A 24,574-nucleotide genomic window follows, 5' to 3' on the forward strand; every position below is an offset into this window, starting at 1 on the left:
TTTCCTATAGACCCCTTTCACTGACGTCACCCGAAACCGGAAGTAAACAGACCCTGCGCCATTTTGGAAGACCAACAAACTCGTGATTAGGGGGAAATAACGGCAGCGGTATGTGAACCCACGAGAATAAAGTGGAGTGGCAAACAACTTAAACAAACAAATCTGAGCTGTTTTATTTATGATTTATTGGCCCAACAGTAGACTTGAAAGAAACCTGTGTGAGACTTGGCAAAAAACTGTGGATATAATGGATAAGTCTGTGCATGATCTGCGGACACTTTGAGGTAAGCAAACGCAAGAAATTCAGATTTAAAACATGCTAAATTGGCCCCAAGTTGATAACTGTATGAGGAGCAAGCCTCCCAGACTTCTACAATTTAATAATAATAATAATTTAGGATGGTTTGGGGCTTGCTCGCTGCTACCAGGTTGGTTGTTGAGTAGCCTGACTGTTTTTTTTTTTTTTCTTGCGTGTGGTATCATTGTTGATGCGAGGTTGTTTTTTGAACATGCCAATGCGGACACGATTTCCCCTGGTGAGTTATGACTTCAGACGCGATGCGTGTGTGGAGTCCGCGTTATATGTGCGTAAGATAGGCTTCTCGTGTGTTTGGAGATCCGCGCTCCGAGACAAGCGCAAGCGCCCCCCAGGGAAAAAAAGGGACCCCCCGAAAATATCGGCATAGTTCGAACACTGAGTGTAGGCACTGGGTGTAAACAACAAATAGTTTACAATGTCTGGGTAGCAAACAGATGGCAGAATTGGTGTCCGGTCCTCCTTATGTTTCCATTCTCCCTTGCCGCGAGTCTTATCATATGGGTCAAACCCATCAATCACAGCCAGTTTCTCCACATACCGTGCCCTTTCTGCAGCTGGTAATGTACTCACATAACCAGACTTATCAGCCATCGTGTCACTTTACTCTCGCTCGTACTTTGTTTTATATTGTGAGTGCATGTACTTGGTCTTCCAATATGGCGCCTAACAAAATCTCGCGGTGCGGTGACGTTATGTGAAAGGGGTCTATACCCAGGATAAACCGAGACTCTCGGCTTTAAAGGACAGATAGACTTTTTTTCGAGAAGTTTTACTCCAAAAATAGCTGTAAGATACCAGTAAATAAAGTTTTATGTACATGCACAGACACATGATTCAGACTGGAATGAGCCTTTTTGCATGATTGCTACTGTATGGCTGTGTCTATTTTCCAGAGAAAGCATTTGAGTACGTCTCGTCTTTGTTGTATAAATTGCAGAAATGCTGGAAAAGAAGGTTCTACAGAGCATGCTGGCAGGTCAGTACTGGATAAAATTCCTTTCCTGCGTAGCTGTGATGATGAAGATGACAGTGACGAAGATGACGATTTCCAGGGAATAGCCACAGATTGCATTGATGGACCACATAAAAACAAGAAATCCAGAGGCAAGGTTAGATGTGACGGGAACATACACACCAAGATGTTTTTTTTTTTTTTTTATAATAAACAGTTGTGGTCAGAAGTTTACGTACACTCACGGTAATTTTGGGCTGTTAATGATTTCCTTGAACTGTTCTTTTTCCAGGGTGGAATGATTATACAGCATACAGCTTTAATGACTTCAAAAACAAGAATTGAGTGCGCAAGTTTGAATTTATTTTGGATTTTCTCTCATCTACACAGGGTCAAAATTATACATACAGGCTCAAATATATACCGTACACCCCCCCCCCCCCCCCCCCCCCCCCAGTAATATTTGGTTAAATGTCCCTTATCAAGTTGCATCTCGACCAGATGCTTTGGGTATCCATCAGCAAGCTTCTGGCATAATTCTGGCTGGATATTTGACCACTCTTCTTGGCAGAATTGGTAGAGTTAATTTAATTTGGTTGGTTTCCTGGCACAGACCCGGCTTTTAAGAGTAGTCCACAAATTTTCAACAGGGTTGAGGTCGGGGCTTTGGGAAGGCCATTCCAGAAGCTTAATGTTAGCCTGCTTTATCCATTCCAAAACCAGTTTTTATGTGTTTTTGGGATCATTGTCCTGTTGGAACACCCAATTGTGTCCAAGTTTCCACCGTCGAGCTGTTGATTTGAGGTGAAGTTGAAGAATTTGGAGGTCGTCCTCCTTCTTCATTATTCCATCCACTTTGTGCAATGCACCAGTACCACTGGCAGCAAAACAGCCCCAGAGCATGATGTTACCACCACCACCATGCTTGACAGTTAGTACAGTGTTCTTAGGTTCGAAAGCCTCACCTCTTTACTCCTCCAAACATACCTCTTGTCATTGTGGCAAAATAGCTCAATCTATGTCTCGTCTGACCATAAAACTTTTATCCAGAAGGCATTTGGCTTGTCCATGCGGGCAGCTGCAAATTTTAGTTGAGCTTGAAGGTGTCGATTTTGGAGCAGGGGCTTCTTTCTTGGTCGGCACCCTCTCAGTCCATGGCGATGTAAAACTTACTTCACTGTGGATAGGGACGCTGGTGTTCCAGCAGTTTCCAGCTCATGGCAGGCTTGAGCCTTGGTAGTTCCTGGGTTGTTCCTGAACATCCTAACCAATTTCCTATTATCTGAGGGTGACCGTTTGGGTCTTCTTCCAGACCTTGCCAAAGTGGTGACACATCCGAATAACTTGTACTTACGTACAATTGTTTGAACTGATGATCTTGGAATCTGCAGTTGTTTAGAAATGGCTCCAAGAGACCTTCCCAACTTATGCAAATCTACAGTCCTCCTTCTTAGATCTTCACTGAGTTCCTTGGACTTTCCCATGGTTCTGGGTATTGGTCAATCCAATGAGTGTTGCCAAACAAATCCTTTTTATGCTGGCAAAGATGTATGTATATATTTGAGACTGTATGCATAATTTTGACCCTGTGTGGATTAGATAAAATCCAAAATAAATTCAAACTTGTGCACTCCATTCTTGTTTTTTGAAGTCATTAAAGATGTTGTGCAATCATTTCACCCTGGAAAAGGAACAGTTCAAGGAAATCATTAACAGCCCAAGATTACCACGACATTCATGCCCATGATGAGTGTATGTAAACTTCTGACCACAGGTGTGTGTGTATAAATAAAGGTACCATACTTTCACACTTTATAATGTACAAAAGCACCCAATGGACACCTTTTCGGCATAATTAGATATTTTGTGGTTGCTTTTTTTTTTTCCAGATTTTTGGAGAACCTATGACCACTGGCCTAGATCCTGAGGATGAAGATGAGGATGATTCAGAAGATGCCCTCAGTGAATTTGATTTCCTGGGTTCAGGAGAAGAGGGCGAGGGGGCTGGGGAGGCATGCATTTCAGGAGATGGCCGTGAGCTAGGTATGGAAACTTTGATGCAAGGCTTTTGTTGTAAATCTTTCAGAAATCAGAATCAGGAACAAGTTGTGGAAGTACAGGGAATGTATTAAGTATGCACAAAAAATGAAATAAACAAGAGAAAGTGATATGCAGTAATGGTCTGATAGTTTCTGTGTCTCTGGAGTATGTTTGGGATCTGATCTTATTTGGTCAGTTTCGTCTGAAGTGTCTCTCGAGCACAGAGATTAAATCCAGGCATCTTTCAGGACAAGTGCACATTTTATCACCCTTTGAGTTAGGGTTAAAAAACCTTTGCCTAAGCATAGGGGGAGAGCTTGAAGAACAATAAGATTCTTCATGTTACAAAGTCATAATACATATTCTCAGAATAACATGTTTGTGTCAGTTTTAGTGTGTAGGTCATCATGATCATAGAGATTTGGGTAAAACTAAAATGAACATGATAATATAAACAAGCAAAACAGCCCACACTTTCACTTTGATACTCTTGTGTATCAAACAATACATTCAACAGACTGCATAGGAAAGTAGGCTGTTCTTCTTAAAAACACCAATTATACAGTCCCCTCCGAAAGTATTGGAACGGCAAGGCCAATGCTTTTGTTCTACACTGAAAACATTTGGTTTGAGCTCACAACACAAATGAGACAATTGCGCTACGTTCACACTGCAAGGCTTAAGGCTCAATTCCGATTTTTTTGTGAAATCCGATTTTTTTGTGAGGTCGTTCACATTAACAAATATATGCGACTTGTATGTGATCCTCAGTATGAACGAAAAGCGACCTAAAAGTGTTCCGCATGCACATTGCAGGATACGATGACGTCACACGCAGTGAGCATGGCCAGTGTTTACGGAAGTAAAACCGCCCGGTTGCGGTATAACCCATCCAATCTAGCTTGAATAGCTGCATCCCCCCAAATGGAAATCAGCTCCCTAACCTCTGCGTCCTTCCATTGAGAAGATTCAGAACCTTCACAGCCCGAAGCGTCCCTCGCATTGATGTCATGCGCCATGTTGTTGTAACTTTTTTTGAGAGACCCGCCGCCTACTTCAGCGCAGAATAGTGACGTTTGTGGCTTGTTGATGACGTGTAAGTCGGATGAATGCGACCTGGCGGTTCAGACTGAAGTCGCATATGAAAAGAGCGGATAGGAATCGGAATTAGGACCACATATCCAAACGGCCTGGGTCGGATTTGAAAAAATCGGATCTGTGTCGTTCATATTGTCAATAAAAGATTGGATACAGGTCACATATGGGCGAAAAGATCGGATTTGAGTCACTTCAGCCTGCAGTGTGAACGTAGCCTTGATCAGAATTTCATCTTTCATTTCTGGATACGTACATCTAGATTACATCTAATTAAAACATTGCAGCTTTTATTTGAACTCGCCCACTTTTCAGGTGATCAGAAACATGAAATGTGTAATCGAGGTGTTTCTTGTTGTTCAGGTCTTTCCTGTTAGATTGATTAAATAGTTAATCCCTCTGAATGTCTACTCTTGGTTGGAGCCCTGGGTGCCATGTTCGAAGTTGTTTAACACATCCAAGTGTAAATATCAGGAACTGAAAGATGAAATTCTGATCTATTGTCTCTGAGAGATTCTGATTCATACTTTATCGTTTTCAAACAACTGAAAGGATTAACAGTGATGCATTATGGGTTGTCTGTCTGATTTCGCTCTGCGGATTTACTCAATGTACCCGAAGTCAACAAGAAAAGATATTGCCAAGTAGACTTCTCTTTTTTATGCCATAATCACACTGCTAAAAACATTAATGTCTAAAAATATTTTAGTCAGTGATATAATTAATCAATTTAACTGTAAAAACCTAAACAGAGAGAATATAAAAGGTTCAAATTGACTAGAATTACAACTAGTACTTGAAAACTTAGTGATGTTAGGTTATCAGAGCCCTATTTACTCCTAGGGCTATTAAATCTCTATATTTCTTTAAAATATATATTATTAGAACGTTACAACGTCTAAAGTACTGGAGGAGTTGTGTGCTTGCTGATGAGATGAATCTGTGCCATTTGGATGATATATTTGTGGACAGAGGAAACAGTCCTGATAATAAAATGGAAGGCCAGCATTTTTTTAACCATGAAGCTTTTCAATCTGTGAGCTTTTCAATCAAAAGTTCATTTTGATTTTTCACAACCCCAACCACCCCTCCATATTTCAATCAATATTAGCACAGACAAAACAATATGTAAAAATGTATGAATCTAAAATAAAAAAAAAACCTTTTCAGAAAGTCTACATTTTAAAATTGTTTAATTGAATTACACTGAAGTAACCTGACAACACGATGGTGATGATGACGATGTAAAGGTTTAAGTGAATTTAATGTCTCTAAACCCCACTTTTTTCTTTATACAAAGCAACAATCATGATGTTGATTGACCATGTGTTTTCGAACCACAGCTGATCTAAAAGGCCATAAATTGATGGAAAATAAATAAGATCAGCCGATTTTCACAGAATCTGCCGAGACTGAACTGGAAGATCCCGAAAGGGTGCATGACGTCACATGTAACAATCCAGGTATCAATTTCGTTCCCGTGCACAGCAGTGGTTAGACCAGTCTCAATATGGAATCACGGTTTGGAGAGAATTCTGATAGTGATTGGGATTCTTACTGTATATGTCGGATGAAGGGGCAGAAGATTATCAAGGATATTCCGGAGTAAATGGTTATCTTTTCAAGCCACCAAGACGGGAAACTGCCAGTTCACTCAGTTCATGACAGTCCCACTCACCGCCGATAGCGCACCACCAGCCAGAGAGAATTGGAAACACAGATTGGTTTGTGGATTTTTATTCTAAGCTGGCTGCTGCAAAATATAGGGAAAATATTTACATGTACCTCAATAAATGCAGAAATATAATCTTTAAAGCGTACACTTATTCAGTGTAATTACTGAAAAAAAATATGAAATGGGCAATAATATGTGAATCAGCGAACTGTCCAAATGTCAGATCAAATGTCATTTATTAAATAAATGGGTTTCTTTTTGCTCCAGTAATTCCCATGTGGTCGTTCTGGTGGTGATGAACACTTGATGAATCAGATTTACAGTGGTGCTTGAAAGTTTGTGAACCCTTTAGAATTTTCTATATTTCAGCATAATTATGACCTAAAACATCATCAGATTTTCACACAAGTCCGAAAAGTAGATAAAGAAAACCCAGTTAAACAAATGAGACAAAAAAATGATACTTGGTCATTTATTTATTGAGGAAAATGATCCAATATTACATATCTGTGAGTGGCAAAAGTATGTGAACCTCTAGGATTAGCAGTTAATTTGAAGGTGAAATTAGAGTCAGGTGTTTTCAATCAATGGGATGATAATCAGGTGTGAGTTGGGAAGTCTGCTTTATTTAAAGAACAGGGATCTATCAAAGTCTGATCTTCACAACACATGTTTGTGAAAGTGTATCATGGCACGAACAAAGGAGATTTCTGAGGACTTCAGAAAAAGCGTTGTTGATGCTCATCAGGCTGGAAAAGGTTACAAAACCATCTCTAAAGAGTTTGGACTCCACCAATCCACAGTCAGACAGATTGTGTACAAATGGAGGAAATTCAAGACCATTGTTACCCTCCCCAGGAGTGGTCGACCAACAAAGATCACTCCAAGAGCAAGGCGTGTAATAGTCGGCAAGGTCACAAAGGACCCCAGGATAACTTCTAAGCAACTGAAGGCCTCTTTCACATTGGCTAATGTTAATGTTCATGAGTCCACCATCAGGAGAACACTGAACAACAATGGTGTGCATGGCAGGGTTGCAAGGAGAAAGCCACTGCTCTCCAAAAAGAACATTGCTGCTCATCTGAAGTTTGCTAAAGATCACGTGGACAAGCCAGAAGGCTATTGGAAAAATGTTTTGTGGACGGATGAGACCAAAATAGAACTTTTTGGTTTAAATGAGAAGTGTTATGTTTGGAGAAAGGAAAACACTGCATTCCAGCATCAGAACCTTATCCCATCTGTGAAACATGGTGGTGGTAGTATCATGGTTTGGGCCTGTTTTGCTGCATCTGGGCCAGGACGGCTTGCCATCATTGATGGAACAATGAATTCTGAATTATACCAGCGAATTCTAAAGGAAAATGTCAGGACATCTGTCCATGAACTGAATCTCAAGAGAAGGTGGGTCATGCAGCAAGACAACGACCCTAAGCACACAAGTCGTTCTATCAAAGAATGGTTAAAGAAGAATAAAGTTAATGTTTTGGAATGGCCAAGTCAAAGTCCTGACCTTAATCCAATCGAAATGTTGTGGAAGGACCTGAAGCGAACAGTTCATGTGAGGAAACCCACCAACATCCCAGAGTTGAAGCTGTTCTGTACGGAGGAACGGGCTAAAATTCCTCCAAGCCGGTGTGCAGGACTGATCAACAGTTACCGGAAACGTTTAGTTGCAGTTATTGCTGCACAAGGGGGCCACACCAGATACTGAAAGCAAAGGTTCACATACCGTACTTTTGCCACTCACAGATATGTAATATTGGATCATTTTCCTCAATAAATAAATGACCAAGTATAATATTTTTGTCTCATTTGTTTAACTGGGTTCTCTTTATCTACTTTTAGGACTTGTGTGAAAATCTGTTTTAGATGATATTTATGCAGAAATATAGAAAATTCTAAAGGGTTCACAAACTTTCAAGCACCACTGTGTGTATAAATTTTAAAGGAGTATAGCAAGGCATTAGATACACTTTAAAGTGCTTGACTTGAAAGCTCTTCTTTCATATGAAGATTTTAATGCAGACAGGTCAGTTTTCAGGAAGACGATGCAGTTTCATATCCTTAAATGTACTGTATTCAGAGAGTTTTATGTTCAACCGACTTTCACAGTATTTTTTTTTTTAACCAGATGCAATTTTCACAGTGGAGATAATGCAAATGACATACAGTATAATGGGACTTATTTCTCAATCTTTCAGTGAAATTGTGTAAATATTTGTGCAAGCCAAACTGCACTTAAAATTTCTGGTAGGTTTCGAAAAGGATGATTTTCATCCTATTTGCATGCGTATGATGAGTAATGCCAGTCACCCATAAATTACCATGTGTTTGCATGGCAAAGCTGATTTGCATTGTTGATGCCCAGAAAACTCCAGGAAAGACTCACAGAGCTGAGAGGATGAGTAAATGGCAAAAAAGACTCTCTCTCACAGGTAGAAGAGAGTGTTATTTTGACTTGTGTACGCCACTGGTGATTGAATGGTCAAATCTGATTGGCCAGTAGGTGTGTGTTATTTTTGTACAACAGCATGACTTGGAAACTGATTTTTTTTTTTTTTGAGCAAAGTGTCTCTGTGTCTCTTAAATGTGCTAATGTGTCCTCCTTGATGTGTTTTCCGAAAAGCAGGAGAGGATGTGAGTTTCATAGGAAACCTGATGATGACACTAGGGAGTTTATGGCACATTGCTGCACATTTCCCAAAAGCATCGTAGCACAAAGATCATTGTTAAATGGTAGAGCAAGCATCACATTGAGCACTCTCTCTCCTAGTTAAGCTGCTCTTAGCATTAAGAGGCTTTTGGGAAACCCACCCCGGTTAGTAATCTGTCACATATGGCCCTTTTCCACTACCCTTTTTCAGCTCACTTCAGCTCACTTCAGCCCGACACGGCTCGCGTTTCGACTACCTCAGAGCAGCACGACTCAGCTCGCTTCAGCCCTGCTTAGCCCCCAAAACTCGCACGGTTTTGGAGTGGGGCTGAAGCGAGCCAAACCGAGCCGAGTGGGGCTAGGGGCGTGAGCAGACACTCCCCTGTGCACTGATTGGTGAGGAGGAGTGTCCTCACATGCCCACACACGCCCCGCGAGCACGCTGGGATCTGTAAACACCGTAAACCCGGAAGAAGGAGAATTACGAATTACGAGAATTATGAAGCCTTATGCGCCTCGCCTCATCTATACGCTCTTGCCAGTATCTGTTGGCGTTGTCGGTGACAACAAGCCACAGCACCAAGACCAGCAACACTAACGACTCCATGTCCTCCATGTTTATTGTTTACTATCCGGGTCGTGAGACTGCTGCTTAAAAGATCACTGATGTCACTGTTTGCGCCGCCTAACGACATCACCTGACGTCCACCCACTTTCGCTAACTCCACCCAATGTGTCCACCCACTTCCAGCCAGCACGGTTCAGCGTGGTTGTAGTCGAAATGCAACTCCAACAGCCCCACTCAGCTCGACTCAGCACGGCACGGCTCAGCCCAACTCAGCCGCGTTGGTAGTGGAAAAGCGGCATTAGTGCTTGATCTTATGACGTGGTGTAGAGCGTTAAAAGATGATGTTGGAAAACAGAATTGTATTACACAGCGCCTGAGACATTGCCGTCGATCCTCCTTGTATACAGCAGCAATCTTAATCAAATGTCTGGTCTTATTTGTTGTAATTTATGGATTTATGTTTGATTGCTTTCTTTATTGTTTTTTAAATATTTAATGCTTCTTTAGTTAATGCATTTAATATGAAATGTCTGAGTTTCAGCTAGTTTTCTTTTAAGTGGTGTTCTATTATCGAAAGTGTGTTATCACACGCAGTGGGAATTGTACAGTGTTTCAGCTCCAAAGCTGAAGTGATCGCATCTGATGACCATTATGTATAAGTGGTGAGTAGTCAACTATTCAGCTGATATCTTGATTATTATTAGCTTTTTAAGAGTCATCTACTTCTCGAGAAAAGCAGTGGAAGCAGAGGTTGTCAGGATCACAGGAGTGTGGGGTTCTGGCATGTTCTTGCAGTCAATAGCACACAATCTTAATCTTTTCTGAGCTGCTTATTTTATTCCATCACATACAATTTGATGCAAAGGTAGATCCTTCTGACAGCACAACATTCCAAAGTGTTTTGTTTCCTGTTTTGTTTTGCACTGCAGGATGCACGCTGGGCTTCTCATCTGATGTCTTCATACTGGACACGGTTGGAGGAGGGGACATAAATCTTGGCGAGTTGGCTGACCTTACCGTTGCTAATGACTTCACCATTGATGTGAGTTTATATCTCTTTCCCTGTGTCTGAAATCACTCACTACTCACGATACAGTGGACTATATAGTGAGCTCTCCATTTTGTAGTGCTGTCTGAATGTACAGTGAGAATTATTACACCCTATATAGTGCACTCAAAGTATCCCACAATGCATCATGAAAAAGTAGTGTACAACCGATGGTCACCTAACCAAGCAATACAGTGGGGCAAAAAAGTATTTAGTCAGTCACCAATTGTGCAAGTTCTCCCACTTAAAAAGATGAGAGAGGCCTGTAATTTTCATCATAGGTACACTTCAACTATGAGAGACAAAATGAGAAAAAAAATCCAGAAAATCACATTGTCTGATTTTTAAAGAATTTATTTACAAATTATGGTGGAAAATAAGTATTTGGTCAATAACAAAAGTTCATCTCAATACTTTGTTATATACCCTTTGTTGGCAATGACAGAGGTCAAACGTTTTCTGTAAGTCTTCACAAGGTTTTCACACACTGTTGCTGGTATTTTGGCCCATTCCTCCATGCAGATCTCCTCTAGAGCAGTGATGTTTTGGGGCTGTCGCTGGGCAACACGGACTTTCAACTCCCTCCAAAGATTTTCTATGGGGTTGAGATCTGGAGACTGGCTAGGCCACTCCAGGACCTTGAAATGCTTCTTATGAAGCCACCCCTTCGTTGCCCAGGCGGTGTGTTTGGGATCATTGTCATGCTGAAAAATCCAGCCATGTTTCTTCTTCAATGCCCTTGCTGATGGAAGGAGGTTTTCACTCAAAATCTCACGATACATGGCCCCATTCATTCTTTCCTTTACACGGATCAGTCGTCCTGGTCCCTTTGCAGAAAAACAGCCCCAAAGCATGATGTTTCCACCCCCATGCTTCACAGTAGGTATGGTGTTCTTTGGATGCAACTCAGCATTCTTTCTCCTCCAAACATGACAAGTTGAGTTTTTACCAAAAAGTTCTATTTTGGTTTCATCTGACCATATGACATTCTCCCAATCCTCTTCTGGATCATCCAAATGCTCTCTAGCAAACTTCAGACGGGCCTGGACATGTACTGGCTTAAGCAGGGGGACACGTCTGGCACTGCAGGATTTGAGTCCCTGGCGGCGTAGTGTGTTACTGATGGTAGCCTTTGTTACTTTGGTCCCAGCTCTCTGCAGGTCATTCACTAGGTCCCCCCGTGTGGTTCTGGGATTTTTGCTCACCATTCTTGTGATCATTTTGACCCCACGGGGTGAGATCTTGCGTGGAGCCCCAGATCGAGGGAGATTATCAGTGGTCTTGTATGTCTTCCATTTTCTAATAATTGCTCCCACAGTTGATTTCTTCACACCAAGCTGCTTACCTATTGCAGATTCAGTCTTCCCAGCCTGGTGCAGGTCTACAATTTTGTTTCTGGTGTCCTTTGACAGCTCTTTGGTCTTGGCCATAGTGGAGTGTGACTGTTTGAGGTTGTGGACAGGTGTCTTTTATACTGATAACGAGTTCAAACAGGTGCCATTAATACAGGTAACGAGTGGAGGACAGAGGAGCCTCTTAAAGAAGAAGTTACAGGTCTGTGAGAGCCAGAAATCTTGCTTGTTTGTAGGTGACCAAATACTTATTTTACCGAGGAATTTACCAATTAATTCATTAAAAATCCTACAATGTGATTTCCTGGATTCTTTCCCCCCATTCTGTCTCTCATAGTTGAAGTGTACCTATGATGAAAATTACAGGCCTCTCTCATCTTTTTAAGTGGGAGAACTTGCACAATTGGTGGCTGAATAAATACTTTTTTGCCCCACTGTATATTTAATAGAACCATCATGCATTGCAGTCGCGATGAAAGGGAAAAAAGTGTGTTGGGGTGAATGGACAGAAGAAGAAATTCAAGTACAATTAAAGGAGAACTGAAGGCACATTTTTTATTATCAAAATTCTATTTATCTCATTTTATTAAATACAGGAATGCATTTCTGATAGCTATTTTGTCACTGCTATAGCAAGTTATGAGTGTTTGAAATATGCTCTGTAATATATTAGTCCATATGTCAAAGCAATGGCCGTAAACGAGATTCGTTGAGCCCTGTGCGAGACATCGTAGGACGGAAGTAAAACGTACAGCGGAAATCAAAGTGACCGACATCTGCCAACGTTGTCAAAAGACGCGCGCGCCCTCTTTCGAATGCTGACGTAATCAAGCCAGAAGTTGTGTTTGTTTTGATAGCAATCAGGAAAGTTTGAAAAAAGTAGGCAGTAATCGTCATTTAAACTCGTTTTTGTGCAATATTTCGTTTGGAAAACAGTTTTCAAAATGGCGGCACTGACACCTGGCTGACACTTCACGTTTTGAAGTCTCGCACAAGTCTCGTGAAGATCGCGCGGATAAGCGACGCCTGCCGTGGACCAAACGAACTAAATTCAACACGGCTAAAAACCGAATAGGCCGATAAGTATAATATTTAATTGTAATTAGTTGCCAATACGAGTCACGATATAAGGTTACTAAAACTGAAAACGTAATTGAATAACACATTAATTAAGAAATAAAGCAAGTTTAAAAATGACTTAAGTTCTCCTTTAAAAATAGGAAGAGAATAGAAAATAAGCTAAAATAGAATAAGACAGATAAAATACAAGAATAAAAGTTAGAGTGCAGAGCAAGGAATTTATCACAAACCTCAAATTTGATTTAATGAAAGGCAGCGGTGAAGAAGAAAGTATTCAGCCTTGATTTAAAGCCCAGCGCACACCTTCCTGATTTCATCGGGGCTTCGTGTGTCGGGCGATCGGTTACGAGTATACGGGCCCAGTTTGATCGGTTCAAAATTCCCCGCACACATTGGAGAGACATCGTACACCTTCAGCCGGAATAGATGGTCACGTGTTCAAGATATCACGTGGTAGTACAAAAAAAAAATATATCTCATACATACATAGAGAAGTATTAAATGTTGAATATTAGAATCAAAAAGGGATAATAATCCCAACTAGACAAATCAATGATAAGAATTGTTCTTAAAATTCTTAAGAATAGTTCTTAATCGTTCTTAAAATTCAACTTGTTTCGGGATTCCGGACAAGCGATTTCTGTACCACTGACAATGCTATAATACTTTACCAGGCATTTTCAAAGCTGACACGATTACAGCCATAGCCTCGTTCCTCTTTTCCCGTTTGCTGTAATCAGGTGAACTAATGTCATAAAGACAGGTGGACGCTTCCCAAAGTGACACAAGTTGTGCTTTCCGGTCTGCAGTCCACGTGTGATCAATCCTGGCACTCCAATTGGCTGTTTAAAATTATCGTAACGATGAGATTGTAGTAACAACGCACACACTACCGATTGTGTTGCGTACGAGGAGATTGTGTCTGAAAATATCAAGACCAGTTTGATCTGAACCGAGAACCGATGAAATCGGCTATAAGGTGCCCCCGCACACATTTATGATTCGCAAGCGATTTCATCAGCCCTGCAAAATCGTAAGCAAATCGGGAAGGTGTGCGGTGGGCTTCAAAGAACTGAAAGCTGCAGCAGACACAGAATACTTTGTATTTATTAATGTGGGAAATACACTCAGTATAATATGGATTTATCACAAAAATACATTTTTATCATTTTGAAAACCCACCAGTCGACTGATCTGGCACTTTTTAATTGTGCGACAGTAATGACGTATATAACGGCGTGGCGCAGTAGTGTCCGAAAGCGTTTTTTCATTTTACTAATGAGCTCACTTTATAGTCCTCTATATAGAATTCCCTAGATAGTGAGTAGGGTGTAGTGAATGAGTGAGTGATTTCGGACTAGAGGTCTGCGCGGGACAGAATTTTCAGTCCCGCTCCCGTCCGCTCCCGCATTGTGCAGTCCCGCTCCCGCAAAGAATTATGATTTTCAGTCCCGCTCCCGCCCGCGCCTGCCATATTTTGTCCCGCTCCCGCCCGCAAATCCCGCATGATGCAGACGTTCGCGTTATTTCTCACGAAAGTTCTTGTCATTGGCTTGGGGAATTAAACATGCTGAGCTTAGCTGAGCTCTCCACTGACCGATCCTTCATTTATTGTAAGTTTATTGTTTAGACTCTGACATTCTGCTGACACATTCCAAGTTGAGTGCTGCATGCGCTCATGATTGACAGCTTTCGCTTTGATTGACAGCTCTCGCTTTGCGCACTCGCACTCCCACTTCCGAGTCTGTGGCGTTATGATTCCAACCGCGATTTCATTCTCCTCTCAAATGAAGTGCTGCGCAACCACAACCAGCTCCTCAGATTATACACTGTCTATTTCTAGCTTTAAATTGAACAATCTGTGCGATACACAGTCCTTTTTAATACTAGTTAACAGGGCCGGTTCTGGAGGGGTAGCAACGGTAGCATTTGCACCCGGGACTGGTGTGGAGAGGGGCCTCAAAAAATAAGATAAAATAAAAAATAAAGAGTTCTCTCTGTTCCTGAATAAGTGCATTACTGAGTGTCTCTGAGCAAAGGAGAGCCTGAACGTTGCAACCTCCCTATTGGCTGTTTATTGGCTGTTTGTAAAAATATATCAATTGTTGCCCTTCCCACGGGAATCATCGCGGGCTCGAGAGACGAGACCTGACGAGTTAGTTCGTTGGTAGCAGAACAAAATGTCTGGACACAAATCGGGTTTTCAGAAAAGGAAAGAAAATAAACGCAGGGTCGAAAATACAAAAAAGGAGGCAGAAAATGCAAAACGAGTATATACTTCTTGGCGTAGTAGACGAACAGAAGAAATCGAGGACACAGGGATGGTTACTTTTTAAGGCAGCCCGCCGTGGCTGCGCAGGCTGTCAGTTGTGTCATTGAATGAATGGTTACTTTTTAAGGCAGCCCGCCGTGGCTGCAGGCTTATTTATTATAACCCATTTAGTTAAAATAGATGATGTAAAATGTTTATAGTTATAGTTATGTGATGGTTGTCCTGATTTAGACTTGTGTGTGTGTGTGTGTGTGTGTGGTTTTTTTTTTGGGGGGGGGGGGGTGCGCGATGTTGCACCCGGGTCCAGATTAGGGCAGAACCGGCCCTGCTAGTTAATACTTTTTAATACTTTTTTTAAATACTTTTTAATACTTAGGACTAATACTCTTGACTTTTTAATGGTAAATGTACCTCTTTTTAAAGCAGCACTTACTTCTGAAGCACTGTGAGCTTCACTAGAGGAGCTCTGCTTTTCTGCCATGATCGGAGATCTCAAACATGGAAGAGCGGAAAGGAATCGGAAACGTACGCGAGATTAGACCACATCCGCAAATTTAGGCATCTTAAAATGTTTTTATTAATGCCAAATAAAATATCCAGCACAAATTATACACGATAGACATAAATTAATAATTTATAAATTTTATTTTAAACACGTTTTTAGTTAGCGGGACTGCAGCTTATCACCTCTCCTGCCCGCTCCCGCATTGTGCACTCCTCCTCCCGCCCGCGCCCGCAATGAACTTTCAAAATTTGTCCTGCGCCGCACTGCTTTGCGTCGGGTCCCGCGGGACTCCCGCGGGAGTGCAGGGCTCTATTTCGGACACAGGTTTTGTTTGTTTGTTTGTTGAAGTTGCACTTACCCATTTTTAAGCACATTTATAGACCCCTTCGCATGTTTGTAAACAAACCGACCATTGCCAGGATGCGTGCGCAGCCTGGACCCAGAAACAATGGCGCTGCCCATAGACCGGCATTATGAGCTGTCAGATTATGCCAAACAATTGTCATTACAAGATCGAGAATGCTACATAAATAAGTTAACGCTAACAAGTGGACATCGCCTACCGGATCCGTATTTAATTAAAGAGTGGACGGACGATGTTAGTAAGTTCCCTGGTATACAATGGGCAGATATATACTCGTACCTTATTGACAAGACTTCAGTGTACACCCACGAAAAACTTCGTGCCTACAAGTCTTTAGACACATATGATTATGTTATGTGCGGGCATGTACAGAACGTGTTTTACACTGAAATTGATGAAAACTTCTGTGCTCTGAAGTCAAAAATCTTACCAAGTCAGCGTCAAGGTCAGAAGGTTGCTATGTATGAAGCCTGGGTGGTATACAACAAGCTGGAAGGCTACATTTTGACAGCCAATTGCACATGTATGGCAGGGTAAGTAATCTCCTACAAACAAAATTGCATGCAAAGCTAAGTGAACATGCTAACAATATTCATTACATTGTGTAACTATGACCCAGCTAATCAGACAAACATTACCAAAGTATTTTGCTACATCAATAAACGAAGACTAGAAAGAATAAAAAAGAAAGATTTAATAAATAGCCTGATCTTACCTGTGATGAAGTGGGCGCTGCAAACCCGCGCATTTTTGATGGTGCTTTCATCCCAGTCTACACGTTTGATGGCTTGTAGCCATAGACATCGGCGATTTTTTTGGAATGGGTGAGATCCTGCTGGAATTCTGAACATTTTAACCCCATCACTGCTACGATTCTGACACCCGACAACACAACAACTAGGCATTTCTTCCAAATATTTCTTCTCGTCTCTACCGTCGCTGAGTCTTTTTTGGGTCCAGGCTGCGCGCGCAATTTCCTCTTGCGTATGAATGACGTTTACTGCAAAGGGGTCTATATGCATTTCACTTGATTCATATGCTTGAGTGTTGATTAAGGTTATTGTTTTGAAATAAAATTGTATCATTTCAGAATGTTGTATTAACGTGAACCTTGTGTATTTGCATGCAATGAAAAACCTCTGTTAGAATTATTTTACATGTGAAGGACACTGAGTGATAGTAAGGATTGGTGAAAAAATAGGCAGTCTTCAAATCGTGAAACCAGTATCATGTATTGTTACACCCTTATGTGTATATACAGTGGGGAAAACAAGTATTTGATCCCTTGCTGATTTTGTTGGTTTACCCACTAAGAAAGACTTGATCAGTCTGTAATTTTAATGGTAGGTGTATTCTAACATGTGGAGACAGAATATCAAAAAGAAAATCCAGAAAATAACTTTTAAATATCTATATTAATTTATTTGTATTTTATTGAGAAAAAGAAGTATTTGATCCCCTAGTAACCATCAAGAGTTCTTGTTAATACAGACAAGTTAGACTCTCCAAATTACCTTGTCACCTAAATTGAAGACACCTGATCTCACTAATGACTTGTATAAAAGCCACCTGGCCACAGAATCAATCAGTTTGTCAGACTCCAAACTCTCCAACATGGGAAAGACTAAAGAGCTTTCTGTGGATTTAAGGGAGAAGATTGTAGACCTGCACAAGACCGGTATGGGCTACAAAACCATTAGCAAGAAGCTGGGCGTTAAGGTGACAACTGTTGGTGCAATTGTGCGCAAGTACAAGACTCACAACATGATCATCAGTCGACCTACAGTAGGTCTGGGGCTCCAAACAAGATCTCACCTCCTGGGGTTTCCAGGATCATGAGAACGGTGAGAAATAGACCTAATACAACACGGGCAGAGTTAGTGGATGATCTTAAAGCAGCTGGGATCACAGTCACCAAGCAAACAGTTGGTAACACTTTACACCGCAATGGTCTAACATCTTGCAGTGCTCGCAAAGTACCCCTGCTTAAGAAAGCACATGTGCAGGCCTGCCTGAACTTTGCCAATGAACATCTGAATGACTTGGAGAGTGACTGGGAGAAGGTGTTATGGTCAGATGAGACCAAAATTGAGCTCTTTGGCATCAATTCAACCCGTCGTGTCTGGAGGGAGAGACATGCTGCTTATGACCCCAAGAACACCATCCCCACTGTCAAGCATGGAGGTGGTAACATTATGCTTTGGGGGTGTTTTTCTGCACAGGGCACAGGGCTACTTCACCGTATCAATGGGAGGATGGACGGAGCCATGTACCGTAAAATCCTAAGTGAAAGCCTCCTTCCCTCTGCCAGGAAACTTAAAATGGGTCGTGGATGGGTCTTCCAGCAGGATAATGACCCAAAGCATACAGCCAAGGCAACCAAGGAATGGCTGAAGAAGAAACAAATCAAGGTCATGGAGTGGCCCAGCCAGTCTCCGGACCTGAATCCTATAGAAAATCTATGGAGAGAGCTGAAGCTCAGAGTTGCCAAGCGACAGCCACGGAATCTTGATGATCTAGAGGTCATTTGCAAAGAAGAGTGGACCAGAATTCCTCCTAATATGTGCAGAAACCTGGTCATCAACTACAAAAAACGTCTGACCTCTGTGCTTGCTAATAAGGGGTTTGCCACAAAGTACTAAGTCCTTTTGGCAAGAGGGTTCAAATACTTATTTTCCTCAATAAAATGCAAATAAATTAATACAAATTCTTTAAAGTCGATTTCTTGATTTTCTTTGTGATATTCTGTCTCAGCATGTTAGACTACACCTACCATTAATATTACAGACTGATCGAGTCTTTATTAGTGGCCAAACCAACAAAATCAGCAAGGGATCAAATACTTGTTTTCCCCACTATACATTGCGTGTGTGTGGATATAAAATATACATCCACACTTACCAGGCACTTTATTAGGGACACTTTCACAACTGCTCATTTATTCAGGTATCCAATCAGCCAATCATGCAGCAGCAGCACAGTGCATAAAATCACAGAGGCCAAAAGCTTCAGTGAACGTTCACATCAAACATCAGAATGAAGAAAAATGTGATCTCTCTGGCTTTAGCTGTTTGCAGAAGGGCTGGTTTGAGTGTTTCAGAAACTGCTGATCTCCTGGGGTTTTCACACATAACAGTCTCTAGAGTTTACACAGAATGGTGTGAAAAACAAAAAACAAACAGAGTGAGCGACGGTTCTGTGGGTGGAAACGCCTTGGTGATAAGAGCGGTCAGAGGAAAATGGCCAGATTGGTTCGAGCTGCCAGGACTCATATAATCACTCTTTACAACAGGGATCGAAACGGGAATTTGGGAGCACTGGTCCATTTGGACCGGTGCCTCTCAGAGGCACTGGTCTATATTTATAATTACAAATTTCAAGCCAATTTTATATATTTATTCATATAATACAACCATATTATACATGAGTGATCAATTTCAACTGTCTATAAACTTCTTCCTCAGTCATCTCATTATCATCACAATCTTCGAAACCCTCATCCAGATCATCATCATCATCTATCGGGTCATACACCACATCATGCTGCGCCTCCTCGTCATCTTTATCTTCCACCTCCTCATTCTGTCTCTCCTGGGGCTCTACATCTCCTGCCACATACTCCCTCTCATCACCTGCAGGCTGAGCAATCGCATGCTCTAAGACTACGTTCAGACTGCACCCTGAAACGACCCATATCCGATTTTTTTGCCCATATGCGACCTGTATCCGATTTGTTATTGACAGTCTGAACGACACAGACCCGATTTTTTCACATGCGACCCAGGCCGCTTGGATATGTGGTCCTAATTCCGATGCATATCCGTTATTTTCACATGCGACTGCAGTCTGACCGGACAGGTCGCATTCATGCGACCTACACGTCATCAACAAGAGACAAACGTCACTATTCTGCGTTGGCTAATCCCGCCTCTTTGGTGGAAAACAACAACATTTGTACAGTTTTCAGAATTTAAATAGACTTTTATAGAATTGATCAAGCTAATGGTGGATTTGGTAGGGACCTGGATGTTGATCTGTTAGCCTGATTAAATAAAACAGTTTCTATAACTGATTTATAACTTAAACCATCCTGTATTACAAGATTATAAGATTGTTCTGGAAATTTCCAGTAATTTGACACCTTCGGTCTCATTAGTCTGCTGTCCACATTAATCAGATTATTGTGTGAGTTCTGCCACCGCCACAAAAACCACATCGCCAGGTCTCGCCTCATCTCCATAGCAAACTGCACTGGTGTTTCTGCACCTTGAGCCAGCGCTGAGAGAAGTTGCAGAATTCAGCTGGCTATAAACAATCTAAATAAATATTTATAAAAATGTAGAAAAAGTTTATTAATATGACGAAATAAATATGTGCAAATTATTAAGCTTGAATTAAGAGTTTGGTAATACAGCGGCCGTATCCCAAATGACTGCCTACTGAAGCTCGAGTGCACTATATAGAGTTTAAAAATCCATTACTTCCTAGTAACATGTAGTGCACTTGTATAGAAATTAGAGAGACATTTAGGAGTCAACCCTCGTTACCAGGCTACACGTTTTCATTTCAGTTCAGAAACAAAAACACACACGAGACCTCACACTTTAACACTAACCAGATAATTAAACAAACAAACAAAAAAAGAAATCATTAACCTTGAAGAGTGCGCTTTTTTTGTTTACGTATTACGTAGATGTGCTTATTACGTGTCAATTTGCGCATGCGGGACACTTTTGGGTCGTTTTCCGTTCATATTGGAGATCGCATACAAGTCTCATATAACTGGTAATGTGAACGGCCTAACAAAAAAATCGGATTTCACAACAAATCGAATATGGGTCGTTTCAGATTGCAGTCTGAACGTAGTGTAATTGGCTACTCTAACACTAGGATATCAGCTTATATACTGTGAGTAGAGAAAAACAAAATGGTGGCTTTGTTACCAAGTATTTAAAAGAAACAGAAATAAGGGCCACATACTTGTTGAGCGATATCCGTTTGTTTTGATCGCTGTCAGAAATGTCAAGCCAAGGACTTTTAAACTTCGCGGGGGTCTAATCTATCTGACCAATAGCGGTTCAATTTACATTTGTCTTCACGGGCAGCAGCGAAAATGAACGGGAAGAAACGAAACTTTGCGCAGCCATGCTGCATGTAGTGGTGTATACTGCGCACGTAAACAATATGGCGGCGCCCGCGTCTATGCCAACTTGACAAATGTCTCACAAAATCTATTGAAATTATTGTAAAAAAACGGTAAAATAGACCGAGTTCTGCTTAAAATGGGCGAGAATCGTTGATAGAAACCATCGAGGCAGTGAGTAGTTTGATATATATATAGCGTGGCGAGCCAGTCGCCCACTCGGTCGAGTACATGTTGTCACTAGTCGCCCGTATCCTTTCCAACTCGCATTGGCGAGTGGACGACCGCCCGTTTCGATCCCTGTACAACCGTGGTGAGCAGAAAAGCTTCTCAGCATGCACAAAACATTGAACCTTGAGGTGAATGAGCTCCAACAGCAAAGACCTCATCAGATTCCACTCCTGTCAGCCACGAACAGGATTCTGAGGCCGTCATGGACACAGACTCTCACACAGTGGACAGATGAAGACTGGAAAAAGACCAGGCGATCTAATCTAATCCTCACCTGTCCAGCCTCTGTCAGACAGATCAACATTTTGGAATGACCCAGTCAGAGCCCAGATCTAAATCACACTGAGAACTTGTGGAATGATTGGAAGAGGGATGTGTGCAGGAGATCTACTTGCAAAGAAAAGTGGAATAGAACTGCCAGATAAAGATATGCCTGGTTGATAGACTCTTACCTAGCGAAAAAAATAAAGAGTGCTGTACACACTTGTGCAATCAGGGTTTTTTTTGTTTGGTTTTTTTGTATATTTGTATGTCTTTCTTAGCAACAGGACAGCCAGGAGGAGTTTAAGAAGACATGGAATCCACGCTTTACGCTCCGGAGCCACTTTGATGCTATCCGATCCCTGACCTTTCACCCTTCTCAGCCTGTGCTGTTGACAGCTTCAGAGGATGGAACACTAAAGCTCTGGAATTTGAACAAGACAATGCATTCAAAAAAGTGAGCTCTCACTCCTAACATCTATTGTTTGTCTATAACTGAAATATACTCAGCAAAAATAAAAACTTGACACTCATTATTTTTCAAATAGTGTTTAGAAACTTTTCTTGAAAGAGTTCTTGTTGTGATCATGGTTAAATGCATTGTCAAGGGCATTACGTCACACATTCATTCTACTGGTCGGGCCTACGTAGCACGTGCGAGAGCACTGCACGCTAAAATCACGTTTCCACGTGACACAAGTGACGTGACCTATTGATACACGTGCAATTGATCTCACGGTAGCAGAGTAGAGTGTCATCTCAGAAAAACAAGGTTTTATGGTTAATTATTCGTTAATTTGCAATGCCACGACTGTCAAACATTCAGCGTGAACGTGCCATTGGCATGCTGAATACGGGAACATCCGTCACTGACGTTGCGAGGGTTATGGGATGCAGTCGACAGACCATCCATAATCTCCAGACACGTCTCCATCAAACTGGCACCACTGGAACCACTGGAACCCTCCACAGAACTTGCAGGAGCTTGGCGCCATGTTGGTACAAATATGGCGGCGCATTCCCCAAGCTGTGTTCAGACGCATCATCCAATCCATGAGGAGACGTTGTATCGCAGTTGTGAACACCCATGGAGGACACACCCGATATTGACATGATTTCATTAAGTTGTGACTCGCAGTTTTTGATCATGGACATTGTCGTCGCATTTCCAGTGGAACCGATTCCATGACAAACATGATCTGTATGCTATAGCATCTTTAATGACAAGATAATTGAATACAATCGTTATTTCAAACCTATTTTCCAAAATGTTCGAATTATTGACTTTGAAACGAGTGTAAAGTTTTTATTTTTGTTGAGTATATATAATGGTGTGTGGCAGAGGGGGTGGAGCAAGGAGGCGGATCGAACCAACAGGCAACGCATGATGATTCTTACCTGTGTGTTATTACCAGAAACTTGTGTGAGAGCAAACTCCAGCAGCTCTCTCGCTCTCTCTCTCTCTGGCTCAGGGCACCTTCTGAAAGGAAAAACAACACGCATAAAAATAGTGCTCATGTTATTATACATTTCCTGTATTAAGTAATCTACTTTATTTTAATAAGAGGTCATTTCAGGGTAATAGTGAAGGAACAGATTTATTTCAGCTTTTATTGACAAAAATTTCAGTGGGCCAGAAGTTTACATAACCTTTATTAGTATTTGGTGGCGTTACCGTTTAATTTTAAACTTGAATCAAATCTTTGAGGAACCTTCCACACGCTTCTCACAATACTTTGCTGGAATTTCTACCTTCCTGACAAAATCAGTGTAAACAGTCAATATTGTTGGCCCTAGGGCTGCGTACCGGTACTGTACCGTGAAAATCGATTCGGTACAGGTCCAAAATACCGGATTATGAAGTATCGGTACTGTACCGATATAAATTTACACCTGAAGATGCGTAAATCCTACCACAAAGACGAAAATTTAGCACTGGAAAAGACATAAAATGCCGTGCTGAAACTTGAAATCAGAGCCATCTTTGATTTGAGATCTTCTCGCCACAGTCTCACGAGACATTGCGAGAGCTTGGCTGATCCAGCGTTCTGATTGGTCAAAAAGACTCAAAAGCAGGTCAGCCATTTTTCCTTTGCTGGCATTGGCAGTCTTTGCTGCTTTGTGTAATTTTGCCGCGTAAGTTAAAGGCCGCGGACTGCGCGTAGTCTGTAGTACTCTAGTGTAGTCACTTCTCGCTGTGAGACAACTTATGACTTTTTGTCCCAAGTTAACTATAGGGTGACTGAGAAGTGAGGTAGGAAACCTAGTTATGTTCGGTTTTCTTTGAATAAAGATACTGACAAGTTGTCAACAGTTTATTAATGTTTCTGTCATTATTAAAGAAGTTCAGAAGAATTTGTCAAATTGTTCAGGTACAGGTATGGACCTGTACCTAAACCTCTGTACCGGTACCTGTACCTGATGTTACGTTTAGGTACGCAGCCCTAGTTGGCCCCCTTGTTCAGTTCATTCCACAGATTTCCCATGTGGCTTTGTGATGGCCACTCCAGTCATTCTGGATAATGTCTTGAGGTTTTGATTAAATGTTTTTACCTCATGATGACATCCATTTTCTGAAGTGCTCCAGTCCCTTTTCCAGCAAAACACCCTTAGCACATGATGCTGCCACTCCCATGCTTCACAGCTGGGATGGTGTTCTTCATGTTAAAGGGTAAATTCAGGAGCAAGATCAATGTAATTCTCCTATTTTATATTAAACTTTGGTCAAATATCTGTCACATTCTGCATCCTCTGCAATTTTTTTACCTTGCACAATACCAGAAAAATTCAGTTGAAATCGAGCCATTTGAGGCGAATTGGTCCGCCTCTGAAAAAACTTGGCATTTGGATTTCCCGGGAAACATTGATTTTCGTGACGTCATCTGCGGGACGCCTCCTTCTGAATCCTACATCAGCGCTGGTTTGTTTATGAGAAAATGACTCTTCCATGAAGGTCATATTTGTTCAGGTGTCACTGCATAGTAGAACAGTGCACCATCACTCCAGGGTCTGCTAA

At 41.5% G+C, this 24,574-nt stretch overlaps 1 protein-coding gene across 2 annotated transcripts in view; it reads left to right on the forward strand.

Moving 5' to 3' along the window:
* The window catches only part of strn4 (striatin, calmodulin binding protein 4), a 65,937-nt gene that overhangs the window by 18,806 nt on the left and 22,557 nt on the right, over positions 1-24,574 (forward strand). The window contains exons 6-9 of one of the 2 annotated variants that reach the window (XM_060943220.1): positions 1,257-1,428; positions 3,161-3,314; positions 10,232-10,344; positions 21,840-22,015. In XM_060943220.1, coding sequence (XP_060799203.1) covers positions 1,257-1,428; positions 3,161-3,314; positions 10,232-10,344; positions 21,840-22,015 — 615 coding nt within the window. The remainder of the gene's footprint in view (positions 1-1,256; positions 1,429-3,160; positions 3,315-10,231; positions 10,345-21,839; positions 22,016-24,574) is intronic. The other variant, XM_060943221.1, reaches the window with a different exon arrangement.

Source organism: Neoarius graeffei, chromosome 16, assembly GCF_027579695.1.
Source record: "Neoarius graeffei isolate fNeoGra1 chromosome 16, fNeoGra1.pri, whole genome shotgun sequence".
Taxonomy (NCBI): Eukaryota; Metazoa; Chordata; class Actinopteri; order Siluriformes; family Ariidae; genus Neoarius; species Neoarius graeffei.